General features: G+C 42.4%; 1 protein-coding gene across 2 annotated transcripts in view; it reads left to right on the top strand.

The window, feature by feature from the left end:
• Window positions 1–25,342, top strand: part of lmbr1 (limb development membrane protein 1) — a 174,432-nt gene that overhangs the window by 88,766 nt on the left and 60,324 nt on the right. For both annotated transcript variants that reach the window (XM_033044377.1, XM_033044386.1), the window contains 4 exons: window positions 209–273; window positions 9,912–9,984; window positions 20,733–20,819; window positions 22,942–23,018. In XM_033044377.1, the coding sequence (XP_032900268.1) occupies window positions 209–273; window positions 9,912–9,984; window positions 20,733–20,819; window positions 22,942–23,018 (302 nt within the window). The remainder of the gene's footprint in view (window positions 1–208; window positions 274–9,911; window positions 9,985–20,732; window positions 20,820–22,941; window positions 23,019–25,342) is intronic.

The following is a 25,342-nucleotide window of genomic DNA, read 5'->3' as shown; positions in this document are numbered from 1 at the left end:
TTCATACTTGAAGCCTATTCTACCTACTTTGTGAATGCAGATTTGGCAAAGTCTGTTTGTTCTATTACAGATGTGGACATGTGCATATGGCTTATTTATACAGCTACCAATGTATAATGTGAATTTACATTTATAATTTTGAAAAACTTGAATTCTAATGGCATAAATTAAAAAATGAATGTGGTACTGTAAATGCCTTTTTTTTCAGTGTGCACTCCGGTTGGTCTCTCCAGAATGTTTACAGTTATGGGGCAGTTGCTTGTGAAGCCAACGGTAAGTAATGAAGACCTTTAACTGCAAGTATAACAATTAATTCTGCTTTAATTTGATTCCATTAAAAGATGTTCCTTTTGTAAATTGTTTGGTGCTATGTTTGGTGTTATGTTTCTTGTAAAATAATACAGTGCCCTCCATAATGTTTGGGGCAAAGACTCATTATTTGGCTCTGTACTCCACAATTGAGATTTGAGAAAAAAAATCACATGTGGTTAAAGTGAACATTGTCAGATTTTATTAAAGGGTATTATTATACATTTTGGTTTAACTATGTAGAAATTACAGCTGTGTTTATACACAGTGCCGCCATTTCAGGGCACCATAATGTTTTGGACACTTGGCTTCACTGGTGTTTGTAATTGCTCAGGTTTGTTCAAATGCCTCCTTAATGCAGGAGAAAGGAGAGTCTCAACACCTAGTCTTTTCTCCAGTCTTTCCAGGGGCGGAAATCGTGGGGGGGGGGGGGGGGGCAGAGGACACGCGTTCACCCCCCCCCCCCCCCCATTTTTTGTAATCCGGAATCAAAAACCCAGTGAAATCTCCGCTTTCCGCGAGACAGTGGAGGTGGGACTGATGATCGAGGGTGCAGATTGGACGAGAGAGACGTTGGTCAGCCAGCAATGAGGACGGGACCATGATAATTCAGCACGATGATTGGAGGAGGGAAGTGTCGGTCTGAGGCGGAAGCAGGGTGGTGAGACAGAGCGGTGATTGGAGGTGGGAAATGTCCGTGGAGCAAAGATCATGGAGCGGAGCTTGAACTGCTCGCCCAGGTCATAGGTCACAAGCGAAAAACACTCTCTGCAACCCTGGACACCTGCGCCTCATCCGCAGCCAGGATCGATATTGGGTCTCCAGCACTGCAATCGCTGCCGTACCGCCACTGGACCATCCCCGTCCCCACCCGAGTGTTCCCACGCCCGGGGGTGGCCGGAGACGTCGGGAGTCAGACAGGAGTGGTGCCCCCAGGCCCACAGCCAGCACAGAGAAGCAGAGCTAAACCCAGCTCAACTATGCCTGTCAAATCTGCCTGCCAACAATGGCCCAGGTCTACAGCCAGTGCGGAGAACCAGCGCCAGCTCCACGGCTCCCGACTGGTCAGTCCAGGCAGGGCTGTAGGTGAACCCGGCGAGACAGGCAAAGTTGAGCTGCATTTAGCGCTGCTTCTCCACGTTGGCTGTGGGCCTTATGCGATTTTTATTTTTTGGGCGACTGCCGGCGCCCGTCGCTAATTACTGTCCATAGGGCCCACGGCTGAAGCCTGTGTGTGCGCATGTGTGTGTCATCAGCTGAACTTTAGGCTTACCAAAAGCAACTCTTTGGAACATCATTAAGAAGAAAGAGAGCACTGGTAAGCTTACCAATTGCAAAGGGCCTGGAAGGCCAAGGAAGACCTCCACAACTGATGACTGAAGAATTCTCTCTATAATACAGAAAAATCCACAAACACTTGTCCGATAGATCAGAAACACTCTTCAGGAATCGGGTGTGGAGTTGTCAATGACCACTATCCGCAGAAGACTTCATGAACAGAAATACAGAGGCTATACTGCAGGGTGCAAGCCACTGCTCAGCCGCAAAAATAGGATGGCCAGGTTACAGTTTGCCAAGAAGTACTTAAAAGAGCAACCACAGTTCTGGAATAAGGTTTTGTGGACAGATGAGAATAACATTAACTTATATCAGAATGATGGCAAGGCAAAGTATGGAGGAGAGAAGGAACTGCCCAAGATCCAAAGCATACCACCTCATCTGTGAAACACAGTGGTGGAGGTGTTATGGCCTGGGCATGTATGGCTGCTGAAGGTACTGGCTCACATCTTCATTGATGATACAACTGCTGATGGTAGTAGCATAATGAATTCTGAAGTGTATAGACACATCCTATCTGCTCAAGTTCAAACAAATGCCTCAAAACTCATTGGCTGGCAGTTCATTCTACAGCAAGACAATGATCACACACATACTGCTAAAGCAACAAAGGAGTTTTTCAAAGCTAAAAAATGGTCAATTCTTGAGTGGCCAAGTCAATCACCCGATCTGAACCCAATGGAGCATGCCTTTTAAATACTGAAGAGAAAAGTGAAGGGGACTAGCCCCCAAAACAAGCATAAGTTAAAGATGGATGCAATACAGGCCTGGCAGAACATCACCAGAGAAGACACCCAGCAACTGGTGATGTGCATGAATTGCAGACTTCAAGCAGTCATTGCAAGCAATGGATATGCAACAAAATACTAAACATGACTAGTTTCGTTTACATGACATTGCTGTGTCCCAAACATTATGGTGTCCTGAAATGGGGGGGGGGGGGGGGGGGGGGGACGACTATGTATAAACACAGCTGTAATTTCTACATGGTGAAACCAAAATGTATAAATATACCCTTTATTAAAATCTGACAATGCACTTTAACCACATGTGATTTTTTTTTTTCTATTACAAATCTCAAATTGTGAAGTACAGAGGCAAATAAATAAATGATGGGTCTTTGTCCCAAACATTATGGAGGGCATTGTATATACATCATAATTTGTGTACTTCAACCATGTTTCTCTGACCACACAGCGTGCAAGCTTGACAGCTTCTGGCATTTTTAGTAGTGTGCTATAGTCAGAACTGCTAGCAAAATTTGTTAAGTTGCAAGAGATCATCAGAAATCTACACGGGGCTCATTGATGGTATAATCTGTGAAATATTCCTATGAGGCCAACAATGTAAGATCAATTTAGGGAGCTTGCATCTTTTCATAACATCTTATGTATCACTTTTAGCAATCTCATGTTCCATTCTGTTTTCTTATTGTTTTACTTTCCGATAGATTAGTAAAAGTAGGGTGATTTAATTGTATTACATGGGTGGCATTCTGGTGAAAGTTGCCTCATAGAGAAGTTAGAAACATAGAAAATAGGTGCAGGAGTAGACCATTTGGCCCTTCGAGCCTGCACTGCCATTCAATATGATCATGGCTGATCATCCAACTCAGTATCCTGTACCTGCCTTCTCTCCATACCCCCTGATCCCTTTAGCCACAAGGGCCACATCTAACTCCCTCTTAAATATAGCCAATGAACTGGCCTCAACTACCTTCTGTGGCAGAGAATTCCAGAGATTCACCACTCTCTGTGTGAAAAATGTTTTCCTCATCTCGGTCCTAAAAGATTTCCCCCTTATCCTTAAACTGTGACCCCTTGTTCTGGACTTCCCCAACATCGGGAACAATCTTCCTGCATCTAGCCTGCCCAACCCCTTAAGAATTTTGTACGTTTCTATAAGATCCCCCCTCAATCTTCTAAATTCTAGCAAGTACAAACCGAGTCTATCCAGTCTTTCTTCATATGAAAGTCCTGACATCCCAGGAATCAATCTGGTGAACCTTCTCTGTACTCCCTCTATGGCAAGAATGTCCTCCCTCAGATTAGGAGACCAAAACTGTACGCAATACTCCAGGTGTGGTCTCACCAAGACCCTGTACAACTGTAGTAGAACCTCCCTGCTCCTATACTCAAATCCTTTTGCAATGAATGCTAACATAACATTCGCCTTCTTCACTGCCTGCTGCACCTGCATGCCTACTTTTAATGACTGGTGTACCATGACACCCAGGTCTCGTTGCATCTCCCCCTTTCCTAATCGGCCACCATTCAGATAATAGTCTACTTTCCTGTTTTTGCCACCAAAGTGGATAACCTCACATTTATCCACATTATACTGCATCTGCCATGCATTTGCCCACTCACCCAGCCTATCCAAGTCACCTTGCAGCCTCCTAGCATCCTCCACACAGCTAACACCGCCCCCCAGCTTTGTGTCATCCGCAAATTTGGAGATGTTGCATTCAATTCCCTCGTCCAAATCATTAATATATATCGTAAATAGCTGGGGTCCCAGCACTGAGCCTTGCGGTACCCCACTAGTCACTGCCTGCCATTGTGAAAAGGACCCGTTTACTCCTACTCTTTGCTTCCTGTCTGCCAGCCAGTTCTCTATCCACATCAATACTGAACCCCCAATACCGTGTGCTTTAAGTTTGTATACTAATCTCTTATGTGGGACCTTGTCGAAAGCCTTCTGAAAGTCCAGATATAACACATCCACTGGTTCTCCCTTATCCACTCTACTAGTTACATCCTCGAAAAATTCTATAAGGTTCGTCAGACATGATTTACCTTTCATAAATCCATGCTGACTTTGTCCAATGATTTCACCACTTTTCAAATGTGCTGCTATCCCATCTTTCATAACTGATTCTAGCAGTTTCCCCACTACCGACGTTAGACTAACTGGTCTGTAATTCCCCGTTTTCTCTCTCCCTCCCTTTTTATAAAGTGGGGTTACATTAGCTACCCTCCAATCCTCAGGAACTACTCCAGAATCTAAAGACTTCTGAAAAATTATCACTAATGCATCCACTATTTCTGGGGCTACTTCCTTAAGTACTCTGGGATGCAGCTTATCTAGCCCTGGGGATTTATCGGCCTTTAATCCATTCAATTTAACTAACATCACTTCCCGGCTAACCTGGATTTCACTCAGTTCCTCCATCTCATTTGACCCCTGGTCCCTTGCTATTTCCGGCAGATTATTTATGTCTTCCATAGTGAAGACAGAACCAAAGTAGTTATTCAATTGGTCTGCCATGTCCTTGTTCCCCATGATCAATTCACCTGTTTCTGACTGCAAGGGACCTACAAGTTATCAAGCTATCTCCTCTCACATAAGCCCTTTACTTTTGGACTCCACTGTTTCAGGATGGGACTATGGCCATCAATGTCCCTTATGACTTTATAAATCTGTTTCACCCCTTGGCTCTCTACTCTCCAGTGAAAAACATCTGAGCCTATCCATCCTCTTCTTGGAACACAAACCTTCCAATCCAGGGAATATACTTTAAAATGTTTATTGCACCCTTTTCAGTCCAATGACATTATTCCTATCGCAGGTCAACCAGAACTTTACATTGCACTCAAAATGTGGCCATTGTCCAAATGTCTTCATCCAGCTATAACATGATATTCCAACTCCTGAACTCAATACCCTGTCCAATGAAGGCAAGTGAGGCAGATGCTTTTGTCACTGCCCTATCTACCTTTGACTTTAGAGATACAGTGGACAGGCCCTTTGGCCCACCGAGTCCGCACCAAGGACCCAGAACATTGCCTGTCCATGTCCTCCAGAGGTGCTGCCTGACCCACTGAGTTGCTCCAGTTCGCTCGCTCGTGTGTCAGACGACACAGCTCGCTGTTGGCTTCTGTAGTCGTCCATGTTGACAGAATTGTCGCCCGACGCATCACAGAGTGCATCGTGTCGTCGCTTCCAGGAATCGCCACGAGGTGGCTTCTGTCATCATCCCCGTTGCTCCAGGGATTGGTGTTCCTTGCAAGAATCCAGCCCCTGCAGTTTCTGCAGAATTTGATAAGCTGCTGCACTTGGAAGAATTGTTTGGGAACAGAATGTATAAAGTGCTAAAAGGGGTAGATGAGTGTGTGATGGAATCATTTTGAAACTGTCCAGATTACAAAGGAAAATCCAATGAATGTGGAGCTGATAAGATGGACGTTAAAACTCTTTCCTCCATTTCTTCTATTTTAATTGTGTCAATGAGCAGTGCAGTTAATAATGGAAAATGTCAATAATTGATCTAAATAATCACCAAGGACTGTGCGTGCTCTCTGCTGCAGTGCTACACTTGACAAACTACTAATTTTCTTATTTTCAATTAACTGGAAAGTACACTTATAAAAAAGAATATTGTGCTCAATTCAGTGCATCAAGTAGCCTGTTTGGGAATAATATATACATGCAAGCGTAAATGGAAAGAAAATCATCCATGTTGTGTCGATCAGAAAGTCTATGAAAGATACCAGCAGGTGATCATGATTATGACAAGCAAAGACAATTATATAAAACTTAAGACCGGATGGGGTCATTTAGATGGAGGTGATCATCAGTGGATGATGACTTGGCGCTCAGAATCTGAGTGCTTGCAAGAACATGAATCATCTATGTACATCAGCGTTCTTTGTAACCTTGGTTCTGTGGTGTAGTGTCAAAGATTGAACAGTTTGAAATAAATCTGAGAATTAGTTCCAGTCAATGGGAAGTTTGTCGGAAGTGAAGCCCGACGTGCATCGAGAAAGATTGAGGGGAGCAGTGAGAAGAACACACAGTCTTGTTTGGGACCGGTGTTCAGTAATTTTATGTGTTGTAGACTAATTAGTTTGTATTGTGTCTTGTATGCTATCATGGAGCAACCAAAAGAACAGAGAACAGACGACTGCTATTGATGGTCTCGCCACAAAATCCTTCAAATTGACAGGAAGGATAAGTGAACTCACGGTAACGTTCACCCCTGGCACAACATTACCATTATTGATCCCCGAGTTATATTCAGTTGACTGAGTTGGGCAGTTTACTATAGTTTTGCCTTCCTGTCATCAAGTTCAAGTTCAAATGAGTTTATTGTCATGTGTCCCTGATAGGACAATGAAATTCTTGCTTTGCTTCAGCACAACAGAACATGGTAGGCATGACTACAGAACAGATCAGTGTGTCCATATACTATTATATAAATATATACACACATGAATAAATAAACTGATATAGTGCAAATAACAGATAATGTTCAGAGTATTGTCCGAGCCAAGTTTAATAGCCTGATGGCTGTGGGGAAGTAGTTATTCCTGAACCTGGTCGTTGCAGTCTTCAGGCTCCTGTTCCTTCTACCTGAATGTAGCAGGGAGATGAGTGTGTGGCCAGGATGGTGTGGGTCTTTGATGATACTGTCAGCCTTTTTGGGGCAGCGACTGCGATAGATCCCCTCAATGGAAGGGAGGTCAGAGCCGATGATGGACTGAACAGTGTTTACTACTTTTTGTAGTCTTTTCCGCTCCAGGGCGCTCAAGTTGCTGAACCAAGCCACGATGCAACCGGTCAGCATGCTCTCTACTGTGCACCTGTAGAAGTTAGAGAGAGTCCTCCTTGACAAACTGACTCTCCGTAATCTTCTCAGGAAGCAGAGGCGCTGATGTGCTTTCTTAATAATTGCATTAGTGTTCTCGGACCAGGAAAGATCTTCAGAGATGTGCACGCCCAGGACTCTGAAGCTCTTGACCCTTTCAACCATCTGAGTTGAAACCATTTGATATAAATGGGGCTGTGGGTCCCCATCCTACTCCTTCCAAAGTCCACAATCAGTTCCTTGGTTTTGCTGGTGTTGAGGGACAGGTTATTGTGCTGGCACCATATGGACAGTTGCTCGATCTCTCTTCTATACTCTGACTCATCCCCAACAGTGATGTCATCAGCGAACTTGATGATGGAGTTCGCACTATGACCGGCTACGGAGTCATGATTATACAATGAGTACAGCAGGGGGCTGAGCACACAGCCTTGAAGTGTTCCCGTGCTGATTGTTATCGAGTCTGACACATTTCCACCAATACGAACAGACTGTGGTCTGTGAATGAGGAAGTCGAGGATCCAATTGCAGAGGGATGCGCAGAGACCCAGTTCTGCGAGTTTGGTAACCAGCTTGGAGGGGATGATTGTATTAAATGCCGAGCTGTAATCAATGAATAACAGCCTGACATATGAGTTTTTGTTGTCCAAGTGGTCCAGAGCAGAGTGGAGGGCCAGCGAGATCGCATCCACCATTGATCTGTTGTGGTGGTACGCGAACTGCAGTGGGTCCAGGTTTTTGTCGAGGTAGGAGTTGATTTGCGCCAACCTCTCAAAGCACGTCACCACAGGCGCTAGTGCCACATGTCGATAGTCATTGAGGCCTGTCACCTTACTCTTCTTGGGCACTGTATAATTGATGCCCTTTTGAAGCAGGTGGAAATCTCAGACCTCAGAAGTGAGAGGTTGAAAATGTCCGTAAAAACTCCAGCCTGTTGGTCCGCACAGGTTTTTAGAACATGAAGAGTTTTCCAGAATGAGTGTTAGAGAAGGAATGCTTTATTTCATATTTTGGGGCATTGAATATAAGTTAGGAGTTCATGATGTAGCTTTATAGGACTTTAGTTAGACCGCATTTGGAGAGTGTCCAGTTGGAGGAAAGATGTGGGGGGACTTCAGAAAGTGTGCAGAACAGGTTTTCTTGAATGATGCCTGAATTAGGGGATATGAGCTTCAGGCAGAGGTTGGACATACTTGGATTGTTTTCTCTGGAACACTGGAGGTTGTGGGAGACCTGATGGAACTATATAAAATTATAAGAAGCATGGATAGGTTAGATGGTCAGAATTTTTTTTCCTCCTGATTAAATGCTGGAGGGCATCATTTTAAGCTGACAGCGGCAACATTTAAAGGAATTGTGCGAGACAAGTTTTTTTTTTACAGCGGGTTGTGAGTACCTGGAACGCATAGACGGGGATGGTAGTTGAAGCAGATATGATGGTGGCATTTAGAAAAGCCTTTGGATAGGCATGGATTTGGAGGGATATGAGTTATGTACAGGTAGTTAAGTGATGTTCTTGATCATGCTTGGCGCAGACTTTGTGGGCTGAAGGGCCTGGTATTTCGATAAACTGTTCTATGTGCTATTTCCTGCTCTGTTGTGGGAAAAGATTACAGTGGACGAAAGAATCAAGAATCTGCACAAAGCCTTAAAGAAATGCAACTGACTGCTGGGAATTTTGGGTCCATGACCAATCAAAGTGGAGAAGGAGAACTTGAAATGATAGCCGGAACCTAGTGTCTATGCATTGGGAGGCACATAAGCCCTTCATAAGGAGCGCATTACCTCAACTATCCATCCGACTGCTCTGCCAATCACTATCTGCCCCAGGTCTTATATTACTTTTCTTTAGTTTAGAGGTACAGTGCGGACGCAGGCCCTTTGGCCCATCGAGTCCTCACCAACCAGCGATTCCCGCTTACTTGCGTTATCCAACACACTGGGGACAATTTACAATTACACCAAGCCAATTAACCTACAAACCTGTTTGTCTTTGAGTGTGCGAGGAAACCCAAGAAATGAGAGACTGCAGATACTGGAATCTTGAGCAAAAATTCTCTAACGGGTCCTGATCTACAACCATCCTTCACAAATGCCGCCTGACTTGCAGAGTTCCTCCAACCCTTTTTTTGCTCAACACCAATAGTTATATATGAACACAAAACAATTATTGTCCATGAAGGTATACAATCCCAATCAGTCAACTGTTGCCTTGAGTTCATGGTAACAATTATGAAGTAAGGCTCGAATGCTTGGGCGCTAGTAGTGGGTTCAGCAGTTGCAAGATTTGAGAGAACTAAAGATGATTTTTACAAATAGTAAAATGGTTTTGAAAGATGGGAATCTTTCAAGTAAAAGATAGACACAAAATGCGGTAGTAACTCAGCGGGTCAGGCAGCGTCTCTGGAGTAAAATAATATTATTTTACTGAGGTTTAATAGCATACGAAAGATCTGTTGAAAAGAAAACTGATCAAATACCGTAATTGAAAGGTTTATGCAAGAAAAAGTAAAGAAATGGTTTCTGTTAATTCCAGTAAAAGTTTTGTACAGCATGCTTTCCTCATCTTCTGTAGATGCATTGATTATAATAGTCAAATTTTGTTGCGTATTCAAATAAAATTCGGGAGCTACAATTTAAACAAAAAAAAGCAAAACATCTTTTATAATTTCAGATTTTAGAGGACCTGGATGAACAAATCTATTGCGTTGGCCTTCAGGAGGAAGCACTGAAAAGAAGATTTAATGGTATGCAGCATGTACGAGTAGTTTAATTTGTATTTTGGCAGCCAACTGAGAAGTTGCACTGACAAAAGATTTATTGAAATGATAATGTGAATGAAGCTCTAGATTTTCAGAAACAGTTTGATATATATGAGCAACATTAGACTTGGTAATGGGATTAATGATTGCCATTTGAGAATGAAAGGAACAGAATGTACAATCAATTTCTATCACTGTGTTTAATTGATAACTAAATTACCTTTTAGCTCTTGGTTCCCTTAAGATTGTATGAAAAGCCTGTATCAACCTCCAGTAACTGCCATTTATGAGAACTGAGTACCAAGGAAATGATGGAAATATTTTTTGGCTGTTTGTGCAAAGTTAGAAGAGGTTTAATTATGAACGTATGACTCAGAAGTTGGCCACTCAGCCCCTTGTGTATGCTTCACCGTTTAGGAACATCACGATTGATCCAATGTGCAACACTGATAGGAGTAACATCTAATAGTTAAGGAAAATCCGCTAATCTAGCATTAACAAAGTTCCAAGCGTGTTGTATTATGATAGTTTTGCTGTATTTTTGTGTCCTGTTCACAACTTTCTGTCAATCGTGAATTTAGCAATTGTTGACTTTATCCACGTTACTTACATAAATTGTGGAGAAAAATAGTTTCAACTGATTATATTGAAGGTACTAGAGTGATACAGTGTGGAAACAGGCCCTTTGGCCCAACTTGCTCACACTGGCCAACATGTCCCAGCTACACAAATCCCACCGGTTGGTGTTTGGCCTATATCCTCCAAACCTTTCCTGTCCATGTACTTGTCTAACTTTTTAAAATGTGAGGGTACCTTTTTAAAATGTTAAAATACCACCAAGGGCACCCCATGATTGACAGCCCCAGCAACAGTCTGTCTTTTTTAATCTTTTTTTGTTATTTTTAGTGTGTTTGAAAAGTTTGTGTAAATGTTCTCCGGTTTGTTTTATGTGAGGGTTGGGGGAAACTTTTTTCAATCTTTTACCGTGCCGGAAATGCGACTGTTTTCCGGATCGTATCTCCGATCGCTCTGTGGCCCAACATCCTGGAGCTGGAGGCCTCGCTCGGACTGACTTTGAGTCCCACCGCGGGGCGTGGACTTAACATCGTAAGCGATCCCTTGCCTGGGATCACTCCGACCCGCGGCCTGTGGACTTTACCATCGAGAGCTCACAGTCTCGGGTAGACACCGAGATGTCGGGAGCTCCAACGATGCAGAAGGTTTGACCAGCCCCAACACGGAGCGCTGACATCCCCCCCCCTCTCCCCGGTTGCGGGAGCTTGATTGACCCGAGGCGTAGTGTCCAAAGTGCGCCGGCTACGGGAGTCAAGACAGCCCTGTCAACAGAAGACTTGAGGTAAAGACAAAGAAGGGAAGAGATTGAACTTTTTTTCACCTTCCATCACAATGAGGAATGTGGAGGAGCCACTGTGGTGTATATTTATGTTAAAATGTATTTTGTGTGTTCCTTTGCTTTTATTTGTATGACTGACTTGGCAAATGAAATTCCTCGTATGTTGCAAACATATTTGGCTAATAAAGTATCATAGTATTATATTGTATTGGGTAGTCCCTGCGTCAACTACCTCCTCTGGCAACTTGCTCCATACACCCATGGAATACGTTCCATGATATTACATGATATTCATGACTTGTTTTGTTGATTGAATGGCCCTGGGGTTTGTGGAGATGGGTCACGTGCTCTTGAGTACCAGGCCACAGTATTCATGCAAAGGACCTAATTGAGTTTATGATTAAGTAAACCCCCCCATGCAGGTGTCTTAGCTTTGTTTTCTGAAGAGTTGAAAATGGAATTAAACATAGTTCAGTTTACAGATACAGCACGGAAATAGGCCCTTCAACTCACCAGCGATCCCCGCACACTTGCGTTCTCTAACACACAAGAGACAATTTTTACAATTTTATCAAGCCAATTAGGTTACAAATCTCTTCGTCTTTGGAGTGCGGGAGGAAACCGAAGCTCCCGGAAAAAACCCATGCAGGTCACGGGGAGACCGTACAAACTCCGTACGTTGGTTAGATCCGAGAAAAAATTGAGAAATAGATGTTCTGCTACATCAAAGGAAAAGTGAAATGCAGATTGTATTGCAGCAAGCCTTTTTGGACTGCAAATGCAAAATTAATAGTATGTGAACTTTCTGCTGATAAGTTATTTCATGTTTGTTATAAAAAGATGCACATAAATGTTTAACCGTGGATTGTGCACGTAATCCACGTATATATGAAAATACATTGTGATGCTTTTAGCAGGTTTGTTGAACGTTCCATTATACTTGTATGTTACAGCCACTGAGTTAAGACCAAGATACTATATTCTGAAGTCATGCAAGTAATTTGTGTATTGATGCAAGGTGATTGCTTACTACTTAAAGTAAAACAACAAAAAAGATCTAGCAACTGATGATAGTCTTCAGACAAAAACTCAGAACTCATTGACTTGGGCTATTTTTATTTCCTTTCCAAACAAATGAAAATCAACTTATTTTCATGGTTTGAAAATGTTAACATCAGTGGATATTTGTTCTTATTCGCTGTTTAGGTCATATTAAGGACATTTTCCTACTTGAAATTTTAAAAACATATTTATGTCAAAAAAAATGTTCTCATCAAAGTTAAGAATGTGTCCATTGCAGCAACATTGCTATTTTATTTAACGAGCTTCTAACATTTCTTGGTTTGCCCGATCCTGAATTTCACCTACCAATGTATTTCTCACCGATCCCATTTTACGGATATTAGCACAGAAATGTCCTACCTAGTTCATGCCAATGAAAAGAGACATGAAGGACTGCAAATTATGGAATCTGGAGCATAAAAAGCTGCTGGCGGAACTCAGTGGGTCAAGCAGCATCTGTGGAGGCAAATGGATTGTCAACATTTTGGGTGGAGATGTTGCATCAGGACTTTCTCGGTCCTGATGTTTCAACTTGAAACTGACCATCCTGTGAACTCCACATAAGTGCTCCACATAGTTTTGTGCTCATTTCCTAACACCTATGTCTGTGTATCCAAGTGTTGCACTAACTCGTTCTTTAAATGTTATCAACTAGATCAACAATGATGATGAAATTGATAACAGGAAAGACATGGGAAACCTTGTGTTGAGTTGTCAGAGCAGCAACCTAGCCATTAATGTCAGTAAGATAAAGAGTTGGTTGTAGTAGCCGTTTAGCTTAAATCAGTATGTTATATCTATTACTAGTTACCTTTAAACTTTATCTGGCTGTAATTATGTGGGTGGGATTTATACATAGTCTGAGGCGTGTTTGCGGCTGGGGATTCTCACGCAGACTCTCTAGTAGTTACTTACTTTGACGAAGCATGGGGGAGAAGTCACAGCTTTCGACCATGCACGAGTATGACCACGAGTAAGATTAAAATGTACCTACACAAGAAGTTTGGATGAATATCTTACTGTTTTTTTTCTATCACAATAAATAAACTATAAATCAAGAGACTGTGTTTGGAAGTCGACGGCATTGAATGTTTTATGGAGAGCTCGTGAGTGCGATCGATTATCTCCTGACCTCGTCTTCAATCATAGTGACTAAAGGAAAGATTCCTTGAAACAATATAAAAATCTGTCATTATATTGGTTGATGACTTAAGGAAAATGGGCGTGGTAGAGTTTAAACACAACCTTGTCCTCATCAATGGAGCTGCCATAGAGGTGGTCGAAAGCATAGGTTCCTCGTCATTAGTTTCCTCCCACACTCAAGGCATATAGGTTTGTAGGCTAATTGGCTTGGTAAAATTGTGCATTATCCCTAGTGTGTGTCGGATAGTGTACGGAATAATTGCTGGTCGGTGCGGTCTCATTTGGCTGAAGGGCCTGTTTCCGCGCTGTCTCTCTAAACTAAAAATTACTAATTTGCTTTTGGTCATTGTTAACTTTGAAATATGTCAACATAATAATTGGAAGGGTAAGTGATTTTGACCAACATGGATAGTATAAAGCTCTCTTTATACTATATCAAATTAATACAAGATTCATATTTGTATGATTCAATGTTTGTTCCATTATATTCCTGTAGAGTAGACAATGATTTCAATGCATGGTGCCATAGAAAACACAAATGGGTCTTGACTCTGAGATGGGGAAAAGGAATTTGATGAATAGAAACAAATTGGTATGAGAGTCTATAAACAAAGTGAAAAGGCCAGTGTTCCAGAATTACCTTTCATCTTTGTGTGCAGACATGACTTCCTTGGCAAGACCAGCATGTATTCCTTGTCCGTGATTGCCCTTGGGAGGACTGGCATGGTACACTTCGTCTATTTCGCAGGAATAGCTACCTTGAAATCAAACGTAGATGAGGGCAGCAATTTCATTCCCTGAAGAGCATTAGTAAATCGTTATGTATCTAAATAATTGTACTGGCCCAAAAGAGTGAATGAGTGTATTAATCATTGAGATGCACAGTACATCCTGTGACAATTGATTGTACATTAAGATGATCCTTTTCCTTTTTGAATCTTGAAACAGGAACTTTAATCTTCTGCTTGACAAGATGTAATAAGCTCCTCCGACTTGTTCTTCCATTTGGTTTGAAACCTTGACATTCTCAAACACCATTTTTGGTAATTTCAATGTATGTTGAACAATTAAATGATTTATTCTGTTGTGATGGACATCTCTAATTATAAGAGCACCCCCCTCTCCAGCCTACAGCTATTAGTTCTCCAAGTTCAAGAGGCACAGGGTGTGGTGGGATCAGAAATCCTTACTTGATCAAAGACATTTAATTTTCATTACCCATTCAATGAAGATGAAAGGTTGTTGTATTTGATGCCACTTAGAGTGTTAGGAGTGAACTAATTGGTGTCACTCTCCCAGTTGCCTGGGGGTGTTGGCAATCAAGCCACTTGGATGGTTTTCTTTGAGCAACTGAATCTCTGTTTCAGAGCTTGAAAGGTAACAAAATTAAACTGTTAAGTGATTTTAAATGAACTATATAATTGGTTCATTGTGAACCCACATTAAATATCTGAACAAGCCTAAGCAAGTAAACGTGATAAATTCGTTGGCAGACTACATAACTGATCAAATGTTTGAGTGCGCTTGAAAAAGATAACAGTCTAGTCACACAGCACAGAATAGGCTCTTTACCCAACTTGTCCATGCTGACCAAGATATACCATCTCCGCTACCTGCAGTCCCATTTGGCTCATATCACCTGAACAGATAAAGGGAGTGCAATGGAAGTTTTATCACATCGATTACTGGGATGGGGGCTGTTCTTTGATGAAAGCCTGCTTAGCTTGTGTCTCTCTTTCGTTTTCGAAGAATAAGAAATCTAATTGAAACATACTAAATTCCAATGGGGTAGATCTAATATGGTAGCTCTGGGGATAATGCTTCACCTGGCTGGACAGCTTTGAAGCAGGGGTCAGACTAGGTGTTGGTGATTTAAGGCAGATAAGACATTTCTCTCTCCAGAATCTTTGGTATTTTTAATCAAGGGGTTCGGTCACTAAGTATATTCAAGAAAGAGATCAATTGATTTGACATTAAGGCATATGGTATACTTGCCTTCTTCATTGGTCTTGTTATTATTGTCATGTTATTATTGTACATAACGTTTGTTAGGCCACACTTGCATACAAATGCATACTCTTCTGGTCGCTGAAGATGACTGTGGATGATGGTATTGGGCAAGTAATTATTAATTATTGTAATATTAAGTGCCAATGTCCTTGCCATTGGACAGAAATTTGTTTTGTTTTTTAAATATACATATTAAGATTCATTTATATAAACATTTTTTTGCACTATTTTAACAGCTATAAAATGTCAATGGTTTATTATCACATGAACAGATGTACAGTGAAATTCTTTATCTACATTCATTTCAGTAAAATAGCGCTATGCCCAAGCACAATTCCCGATTAGTACAAAGTATGTCGAAATAGTTCATAGAAAAGGCATGCATGTCACTGGGTTTTGGCGCCTTTTTCAAAGTCCAGTCTGGTCCGCACGTTAGCTCTTATGGAGTGTCGCCTGATCCAGTTGAGCCGATGGCTGCTGCAGGGTCTTCAGCCGTCGCCTTCGTCCAGATCGCTCAGCGAACCATTGTCCGCCTCACCTGGCCACCTTCGACCTTCATGCCAGGGGAGCTCCTCCCGCAGCAGACTTTGATGGCACAGAAGGCAAGACCCCGGTTCACTCTCTTACTGGCCCTTGATTTTGCGTCCACAGTCGCCAGCACCCTTTATCTCCTCTCCGGTTCTTTGGAGATGAGCACGGGCCAGGCCCCTTGGTATGTCCTTCTGGCCATGCAGCCCACCGGTCCGACCTTCTGCCTGCGTGGCCCGCCCAGGTGGTTCTGGGCCAAAGGACAAATGGTTGTAATTTGTACTTTCAACTTCTGAATGTTAGAATATTGTATGGAAGAGTTATTAAAATGTTTTTTTTATTTGCTGTAGTGATAGTAATATCATTAGCTAACTTAGTCAATTATAATATCTGATGCCATTGCAAAGCACTCGATATAGTGACTAGTCAATTGTGATTGCAGAGTGGTTGGTATTTTTGTGTAATGCCAATTTCACCTGTTTGAATTTGTAACTATTACCCATTTCTAAATTGCCTGAGCACTACTTTGACCCACTGAAGCCATCCTGATGCCTATTTTGGTTTTGTAATTTCATAATAGGAAGTTGCAGAGGTTCTGTATCTGAGGCATATAACAGATAAGATTGCATTGATCTTGCATACAGAAATGGTGTTTGATAGTAGGTATTGATTCCAGCGCAATTTTTTTTGTCAGTTCAGGTTTAAACAGTTTATGTTGCACCGCAGCATTTTTGAGTGAATTGTAAAGCATAGTTTTGTTAAGGTCAGTGCAGAAATTTAGTGCAATATGTGTACGCAAACATAAATGTAGGCATTACATAGTTTTTCGTATTTACAGCTAAATTATAAGCAATAGCATTTTTATGCTGGTAGCCTTGGCAAAGTGAGTGTATGTCTATGAAACGGACTCTCGTGGTGGTAGGTTCTATGTTACCAAATGGTGCAATGTGTGTCATCACCGAGAACTAAAATATTTTGAACATTTAACGTACTCGGTCTTCCTGACTGACTGAGTTACCTTGCAACGTAATATCAAGAATGTACTTGGAGTGTATTATATAATATTTGTATTTCGCACGCCACAGTGGTTTCACAAGGCTGCAGCCTCATAAGACATTTGATGTTCTTTGGGGCCCTTATAACTCCAAGTTAAAAGAACTTAATTTCCAACGGCTTTGTTCTCTTTATCTGTACTTCCCTCCCCATGTCTCTCTTATTAGATTTTCTTTCTTCTAATTCTACCTCCGGTATTTATTTTTCTATAAACTTTCATGTATCAATTAAGTAGCCTTTTAATTGCCATGGAGATAAATATTTACTTTTCGGAAGCCAAATATGAACAGTGGATGAGAGTTTGTCAATCTCGTGCTGTACATAATGCATTACCTTTAGAAAGAAGATGAGGAGGAATTTCTTAGTCAGAGGGTGGTGAATCTGTGGAATTCATTGTCACAGACTGCTGCCACACACAGGTCATTGGGTATTTGTAAGGTGGAGATTGGCAGGTTCTTGATTAGTAAGGGTGCCAAGGGTTATGGGGCGAAACAGGAGAATGGGGTTGAGAGGGAAAGATAGATCCGCCATGATTGAATGGCTGATTGGACTCGATAGGCCGAAAGGCCTAATTCTGCTTTTGACTTGGGAACTAATTTAGGATTTTTATAATGTCGACAAATGTTTCTCGCTTAGTTATGCATAGATTCAATCTGTGCACATTCATATTTTATGCTAATAACAACCTCCTCTGGCCTCCAAAGTATGAACCAAAAATTATGGTTTTGCTGTTTACTTTCCCGTGCAATTTAATGCTATAGCTTCCACATCTACCCTCTTGTGTTTCAGCTTATGTTTCCAGTGTCATTTTAAGGTTATTTACTGTATTTAAAGAGTTACGGAATGCACTTTCACGTAATTATGATTGGAAAAAGTAGGATTTTAGCAAGTTCTTCAAATATATGTCTTTTTGCTATTTTCCATTGTAAAGAAATATTCAAAAAATTACATTGTGCAAGTATGAAAGACATTTTGGAACCTTTGGGAAAGGCTGCCATACCAAAAGATGATCACAAAATGCTGGAGTAAAAAGGAATAGGTGACATTTTGGGTTGAGATCCTTTCGACCCGTTTATCAATAAAATTTGCCTCCACCTTCATGCCTTTTTAGGACATGTGAAAGGAGCAGAATTAGGCCATTCAGCCCATCAAGTCTACTCTCCCATTCAATCATGGCTGATCTATCTCTCCCTCCTAACCCCATTCTCTTGCCTGCTCCCCATAAACACTTTTTCTATGGGAAGGTGTCCTCAACACCCAGTGATGACCCCATCTCCAGTCAGCAGCGGCCCCCTCCTCTTGGACTCCTGTATAGCCTTCTACCCTTTAGACCTTTTCATCAATACAAATCTGTGATTTTTCCCCCCCTGCCGTGCTAGAAACCTATTGTCAAGTTGCTAGTTTAAAAGTAACTGTCTCCCTTAATATCCCCTAAAAAGTAGGAACTTTTGTATATGCCAGATCCACAGAAGTTGAAGTACAATGACGTGCAAAAAGTTTTAAATGTTTTTACATCTTAAGCATATCATTTATATCAACTGATCAGTTGCATGTCTAGATTGGTGTGTCACAAGAAATCCTGCATTTAAGTGACAGTTCATTGGATTTTAAGGTGATTTAGATTCAGATGAGCAAGCAAGCAAGTTACCTACAGATAATTTATTTAACAGGAATCTTGCCTTAGCACACTAGGGCCGAGCAGTTTTTTAAAAAGATGAATACCGTATTTCCCGGCAATGAAAACGCACCTGCGTCAAAGACACGCCCCCAATTTAAGTTGCTAAATTTTGATAAATGGATGGCGGGACAGGATCAAGGGTTTTGTTTAGTCCAGGGGTCGGCAACATCGCCTGCGTGCCCCAGGACTGGCTGCAGTTCCCAGATCCCTCGCGTCACCGAGACTGGCTTCAGTTCCCAGATCCCGCGCGTCCCTGAGACTATCTGCAGGTCCCAAGTCACCTCGCTTGCCCCAGGTCTGGCTGTTGTGCGGCAACCACCACCTCCACCGGTTGCTAAAGGACACTGTGGCTGGCTGGTGGGCGGGCCGGCAGAAGGCGCTGAGCTGGTGGCCGGTTCCACTGGTGGGACAGCCAATTTCAACAGCCCAGGCCATGCTGACCCAGGCCAGACTCCCCACACGCTGTGAAAGGAACTCTTCCACCCCACCCCACCCCCACAGGCGCTGTCCTTTTACAGCCACTTCCCATCAGCTGTCAGTAATGAGGGATGGACTTGGATAGCTGAGTCTATCTTTCTTGACTAACATCCTAACCGTCGGCCTCCAAGACGCAGGTAAATATTCGTGCCTTATTTTTGAGTAAAAATAAAGGCAAAGACAAAGGATATTTATTGTCACTTACACCAATTGGTGCAGTGAAATTTGAGTTACCATGCAGCACACAAATAAGATAAAAACAACACTAAAAATTTAACATAAAACATAAAACACATCCCGCCCCCCCCACAACGGAATCAACGTTTCCCACTAAGGGAAAGCAACAAAGTTCAGTCATCTTCTTCTTCTTGTTGTTCACCCGTGGTCGGTACCTATTGAGGCCTCCGCAGTCACCGCAACGGCGGCCCAATGTTTCAGGCGCTATTGCCGGGATGGTCGGAATGGAAGACCACTTTCAGCGGCTTGGAGTTTCCGAATCGGCCGCTTCCTACTGGAGACCGAGGCTTCCGAAGTCCATAGGCCGAGCTGGGTGGAGCTCCAACACTAGCGATCCTCAGCGAAAGATCCCAGGCCTCTGCGATGTTAAAGTCAGCGCCACTGCAGCTGGAATCTCCGCAGACCTCTGCTCCACGGTGTTAAAGTCGGCAGGCCCAACACTCCGGAGCTCCAACACGGCGATCCCGGTAAGGCAACGCCCACTTCGCGATGGAATCCGGTGCTGCGCCGCTGCTGAAGCTCTGGCCAGTCACCGGCAGGAAATGCCGTGCCAATCCAGATGGTAGAGCGCGAGGGGGAGGCGAAGATGCAGCTCGGAGAAAAGACGCATCCTCGACCAGATAGTGACTGAGAAGACTGTTTTTCCCCCTTTCGCCCACCCCCACATAAAAATATACTAAAAGACCTCCAAAAACAAACTTTTAGACAGACTAAAAATAATAAAAAGGATGAAAGGACAGACAGCTGCTGGCGAGGCTGCCACACTCGATGGCGCCACCACTCGGAGGCGTCTTCATTGCCGGGAAATACGTTAGTTATTTACTTGTTGAAGTAACAATGTTTAATACAGAACATCATTACAAATTGTTAAATATTCTAGATGTTAGTAATAAATGTAACGAGGGTGAATATGTGAAACTACCATTCTTCACCTGATAGAATTGTGTACGAGTCGTGCATTATTAAAATAAAATGACATATGCACCACAAAGGTCATACTACCTACTTTTGCTGGTACTATCATGTCTGGTTTGCATAGAATAACTTATGTATTGTACATTTATTGTGTCTAATGTGCCTGTAAAGCTGCAACAAGTAAGAATTTCATTGTTCCAGTGTATATAACAAATACTTTTGATATGATTGTTACTCGGAATTGATATTAGTAAATTTTTTTCTCGTCCACTTTAGGTGCTTACATGACATCCTACTTAAAATATAACTCTGAGGATCTTGAACAGGAATTAGATCGTGTAAGAAGCAAGAAATCAAAGCTTGGTATATTTTGCATTTATTTTACTCATCAAAGAACAGTAGAGATGAAGGAGGGAAACTAAAAACTAAAAATCTGACATAATACGGAGCCCAGTGGTGCAGCTGGGATTGCTGCTGCCTCACAGCACCAGAGACCTGGTTCGATCTTGGCCTCAGATGCTGCCTGTGTGGAGTTTGTGGGTTCTCCCCGTGACTGTGGGAAACCTTGCGTTTCCTCCAGGTGCTCTGGGTTTTCCCCCACATCCTAAAGATGTGCAGGTTTGTAGTTTAATTGGCCCTCTGTAACTTACCCCTAGTGTTTTGGGAGTGGGAGTGGATGTGAAAGTGAGATAACAGAACTAGTATGAACGGGTGATCGATGTTCAGTGTAGACTTGGTGGGCCGAAGGGCCTGTTTCGAAGCTGTATCTCTAAACAAAAGCTGGGTCTGGAATGGTGAGATATTATAGTCTGACAGCATGGAAAGAGGCCCTCTGTCCCACAGAATCAGTGCTGACCAGCAAGCATCCAATTGCATGATTCCCTCCATTTTCCCATGAGGCCACCCCACCACACATTTATTTTCTAGTTTAAGGATACAGCATGGAAACAGGCCCTTCGGCCCAACGGGTCCGCACCGACCAGCGCTCCCCGCACATTAACGCTACCCTACACGCACTAGGGACAATTTACGCATACACCAAGCCAATTAACCTACAAACCTGAATGTCTTTGGAGTGTGGGAGGAAAGCGAAGATCTCGGAGAAAACTCATGCGGGGAGAACATACAAACTCCATACAGACAGCACCCGTAGTCGGGATCGAACCCAGGTCTCTGGTGCTGCATTCGCTGTAAGGCAGCAACTCTACTGCTGTGCTATCGTGCCACCCTACTTCTACTGCTCGCCTAAATACCAGGGGCAATTTAAGGTGGCTCGTTAATAGATCAACCCTTGCATCTTGCGGACATGGGAGGAAATAGACATGGTCATGGAGAATATGCAAATTTCACACCGGTCAACCCTGAAAGTCAAGCTTGAGCCAGGGTTGCTGAAGCTGTGAGATAGCAGCTCCAGTTGTGCCAGTGTGTTGGCCCTTCAATGGTGATTGGCCTTGTATTTCACTTGCCGTTGTCTGTTTGAATGGTTCATGCCAATGTTCCCCTTAAATTTTGAGTCATCATTACACAGCACAGCCACACGCCCTTCAGCCCAGCGTGTTGAACCAGCCATGAAGTACCTATCCCATTCCAAGCATTTTGATTGTAGCCTACTGTTCTGTGCATGTTCAAGTGCTCATTCAGATGCTTAATCATTTGGGAAGTACCTGCTTCCACCTCCACCTTTGTCCTCTGGGTTAGAAAATTCATTTACCACTAAACCTTTTACCATTCAGCTTAAACTTGTGCCTTGTTTGCTAACTGGCGGATATTTTATCAGCCATTTCTTATGTGAATTAAATTGGCAAATTATACTATTGTGTGATTTTGAGGGAGGAAGTTGAGGTGAATCTAACACTTCCACGAGGTGAATCTTCCACTTAGCTCAGAAAAGGATGTTGTACAAGCTGTCATGCTGGTGAGAATGGGGACAGTCAATTTCTTTCATCTGTCAATGTCATCATCTACTGCCACTCAATTGAAGGTATATTTCCAGGCCATGGATATGAAGTTATGGTTGTGTGATTACTTAAATTTTGGCTGTAGCACAAATGTGCATCTTATTGCCTCATTAAAGCCTTTGGCCACAGGATTCCACCCGAGTCGTAAAAAAACTTTCCTTAATGCCTTTGAAAAATACTGGTATCTTGTGTCCCTTGTTAACAGCCTTTTTCAACTTGTTCTGTTATGCAGGTATCTGCAAATTGTCTCTTCATCTCTGTTAATCTGCGCTTGATTAATAATAAAAACCTATCACTTCACAGTTCTGTTTCATATTTCTTCTGCTTCCTGTTACTTATTTCATCAGTTTCTCTTTCTGGAACCTGCTAGTACCAGCCTTAGTTTAGTGTCAGCTATGGACTTCTAAATTCTGCCCCGAATGCCCAAGTCCAAGCCATTATTGAGTGTCCAATGGTCCATGGGGAACATAGGAGGTGCTGCATTACATTTGTATTGTTATCTAACTTTCTACCTGTTTCCTCATAAGAGCGTCGCAAGAAAGCTTCTGCATGGGAAAGGAATTTGGTTTATCCTGTTGTCATGCTGATACTATTGTCTGGAATGGTAAGCTGTTTTGTTCACTATTCTTAGTGGAAATTTTCATTTATTCTATTATTTTCTTAAGTAAATGAAAATCAAAAATCAAAATCAGTTTTTTTTCCTAGAGTCTTCAATTTGAAACATTGTATGGGTGTTGCTGTCTACTGTGTGTTTCCAGCATTTTCTTTTTATGTCATACTGTTTAATATAAGGCGTTCTTGATAAATTAGTAGGTTTTGTACAGTAGCGCAGCACCAGAATTGAATTGCCGTTATATTCCCATCTCCTACTAATCAAGTATTTATGTAATATGATAGAGAAGTGGTTGGCAGACAGGAAACAGAGTAGGGATTAACAGGTCCCTTTCAGAATGGCAGGCAGTGACTAGTGGGGTACCGCAAGGCTCGATGCTGGGACCGCAGCTATTTACAATATACATCAATGATTTTGATGAAGCGATTCAAAGTAACATTAGCAAATTTGCAGATGACACAAAGCTGGGTGGCAGTGTGAACTGTGAGGAGGATGCTATGAGAATGCAGGGTGACTTGGACAGGTTGGGGGAGTGGGCAGATGCGTGGCAGATGAAGTTTAATGCGGATAAATGTGAGGTTATCCATTTTGGTAGCAAAAACAGGAAGGCAGATTACTATCTAAATGGCGTCAAGTTGGGAAAAGGGGGCGTACAACGGGATCTGGGGGTCCTTATACATCAGTCTATGAAAGTAAGCATGCAGGTGCAGCAGGCAGTGAAGAAAGCGAATGACATGTTGGCCTTTATAACGAGGAATCGAATATAGGAGCAAAGAGGTCCTTCTGCAGTTGTGCAGAGTCCTAGTGAGACCACACCTGCAGTATTGTTTGCAGTTTTGGTCCCCTAATTGGAGGAAGGACATTCTTGCTATTGAGGGAGTGCAGCGTAGGTTTACAAGGTTAATTCCCGGGATGGCGGGACTGTCATATGCTGAGAGAATGGAGCAGCTGGGCTTGTACACTTTGGAGTTTAGAAGCATGAGAGGGGATCTCATTGAAACATATAAGATTGTTAAGGGCTTGGACACGCTAGAGGCAGGAAATATGTTCCCGATGTTGGGGGAGTCCAGAACCAGGGGCCACAGTTTAAGAATAAGAAGTAAGCCATTTAGAATGGAGACGAGGAAACACTTTTTCTCACAGAGAGTTGTGAGTCTGTGGAATTCTCTGCCTCAGTGGACGGTGGAGGCAGGTTCTCTGGATGCTTTCAAGAGAGAGCTAGATAGGGCTCTTAAAAATAGCAGTCAGGGGATGTGGAGAGAAGGCAGGAACCGGGTAGTTATCGGGGATGATCAGCCATGATCACATTGAATGGCGGTGCTGGCTCGAATGGCCGAATGGCCTACTCCTGCACCTATTGTCTATTGTATTTCCTCTTTGAAATTTCATCAGTTAATTGGATTGAAAATGCTAATAATGTTCATCACATGAAGATTTCTTAAAAGCAGAAAATACAGTGAACATGAAGAGGGGGGGATGGGCTGCATTTGTGTAAAGAGAAACCGCCGTCACCAAAACACTTGATATTTTTATTTCAGATTTCTAACATCTGCATTTTTTGCATTTCAACTTCCTCTAATATCATCTTTGGCTAGTTGAACACTTAACTGGAAACAGATCCTTTTCAGTATGAAAAAGGGTTCTGACCCAAAACGTCATCTATCCTTTACCTCCAGAGATGCTGCCTGACCCGCCGTATTATCTCAACACTTTGTGTCTATCTTTTCTCCAATTTTTCTTTCTCTGCTTTGTTTTAAATGCTTCAGCTGTTAGATATTGCTATTAAATCTCTTTTCAACCTCATCCCTAAGATAAACTCCAGCTTCAGTGTTTCCACATAGCTCTAATCTCTTATCTCTGAAACCATTTTTTGTAAATCTCTTATGTATACTCTCAAAGCAGTCTGAACATTCTTCCTATGTAGAATGCCCTGAATTGAATGTACACTTTAGCTGGTCAGATTATTGCCGTGTACAAGTGTAACATAACCTCCTGTCTTGTGTACTCCATGATCTCTAAAGCTCAAGGTCCCATTTAGCTTGTTAACAAGTTTGTTAACTTATTCGTTCACTGTCATAAGGTTGGAAATAACCACATTGCCAACTCTAAATCTCATCTACTCCAAAAGAATTTTCACTTGGAATAAAGTAAACTGTCCATATGGTGCATTATTTTACGCAGATTGAGAGTGACTTTCTAGCTTTAAAGAGTGCTGTTTTAGTGGAAGATTAGACAAGGTTTGCAAGGAATTGATGGCAGGTTGGAAGAGAAATTATGACTGAAGTTCCTATTGTGGAGTGACTAAACTGCAGTGA

The sequence above is a fragment of the Amblyraja radiata genome, chromosome 2 (assembly GCF_010909765.2).
Source record: "Amblyraja radiata isolate CabotCenter1 chromosome 2, sAmbRad1.1.pri, whole genome shotgun sequence".
NCBI classification, from domain to species: domain Eukaryota; kingdom Metazoa; phylum Chordata; class Chondrichthyes; order Rajiformes; family Rajidae; genus Amblyraja; species Amblyraja radiata.
Note: the sequence above shows the minus strand (reverse complement) of the source record. Positions and strands in the feature narration are given on the sequence as shown.